Source organism: Etheostoma cragini, unplaced genomic scaffold (genome assembly GCF_013103735.1).
Source record: "Etheostoma cragini isolate CJK2018 unplaced genomic scaffold, CSU_Ecrag_1.0 ScbMSFa_4223, whole genome shotgun sequence".
Taxonomy (NCBI): domain Eukaryota; kingdom Metazoa; phylum Chordata; class Actinopteri; order Perciformes; family Percidae; genus Etheostoma; species Etheostoma cragini.
Genome location: NW_023268574.1, coordinates 1 through 1,265, shown reverse-complemented (window position 1 = coordinate 1,265; position 1,265 = coordinate 1). Strand labels below are relative to the sequence as shown.

Sequence of the window (1,265 nt, the reverse complement as noted above, 5' to 3'; positions counted from 1 at the left end):
TGACCCCCAGATAGTACTCTGTGTCTGACTCCTGTCCCCCCAGATAGTACTCTGTGTCTGACCCCCAAATAGTACTCTGTGTCTGACCCCCAGATAGTACTCTGTGTCTGACTCCTGTCCCCCCTGCCCCCCCAGGACCTATTTCTCGGGCCAGGAGCAGCAGGTGCGTCTGATCTACCAGGGCCAGCTGCTGCAGGACGACGGCCAGACTCTGGCGTCCCTGAACCTCGCCCACAACTGCGTCCTGCACTGCCACATCTCGGCGGCGGGGGCCCGCGGCGCGGCGGGGGGGCCGCGGCCCGCCGACCAGGTGCAGGTGGCGCTGAACGTGGGCAGCCTCATGGTGCCGGTCCTGGTCCTCATGCTGTCCGTGCTGTGGTACTGCCAGATCCAGTACCGGCAGTTCTTCACGGCGCCGGCCACGGCCTCGCTGGTCGGCGTCACCATCTTCCTCAGCCTCGTGGCCTTCGGGGTCTACCGCCGCTAGCGCGCTCTGATTGGCTGCTGCCGGGGCCGGGGGTGTGGCTCCGGACTGGACTCCATTTCCTCTGCTGCGTTTTGAGTTGAGAGGGAAAAAACTAGAGCTGTCAATTAAAATATTCAATCAATCGTCATGGTTACTTAATGTCACGTCATCATTCTAAATGTCCTTTGATGTTCTTTTTTTGTTTTAAGATTATTTTTTGGGCTTTTCCGCCTTTATCTGACAGGACAGCTAGGTGGGGGGGGGGGGTGTAGTGGTCACAGGTCGGATTCGAACCCTTGACCTCTGCATCACAGTCGATGTGCGCCCGCTCTACCACTGGACCAACCCGCCGCCATCTTCTCAGCCTCATCGCCTCCGGAGCCTACCGCCGCTAGCCGCGCTCTGATTGGCTGCTGCTGACTGGACTCCATTTTCTCTGCTATGTTTTGGTTTGAGAGGGACGAGCTGTCAATTAAAATATTCAATCGTCATGGTTACTAAGCCCTTGTTGTCTTCCCCAAAATTGAAAGTCAACACAAGTTTTCACTTTAAAAAATATGTCATGTTTTTGACGTTTTAACACTACGTAACAATAACTTAACTTTAGTTTACCGTTATTTTTAGAATTTATAGGAAATTAAACTTAATGTTAAAAAAGAAGAAATTAGGTATTAGACTAAAATTAAAGGAATGGATGTTGTTAATCACAGACTGGAATATTCCATGTTAAAATACAGGGGCATAAGTATACACCCCCCTATGTTAAAATACAGGGGCATAAGTATACACCCCCCTATGT

At 51.7% G+C, this 1,265-nt stretch overlaps 1 protein-coding gene across 1 annotated transcript; it reads left to right on the top strand.

Moving 5' to 3' along the window:
* Positions 1 to 135: 135 nt before the first annotated feature.
* Positions 136 to 899, top strand: LOC117941089 (transmembrane and ubiquitin-like domain-containing protein 1; the record flags this gene model as incomplete). Its single annotated transcript, XM_034866188.1, has 2 exons — positions 136 to 506; positions 838 to 899. A coding segment is annotated over one exon (352 nt), but the record flags the coding sequence as incomplete, so codon positions are not given.
* Positions 900 to 1,265: the final 366 nt, after the last annotated feature.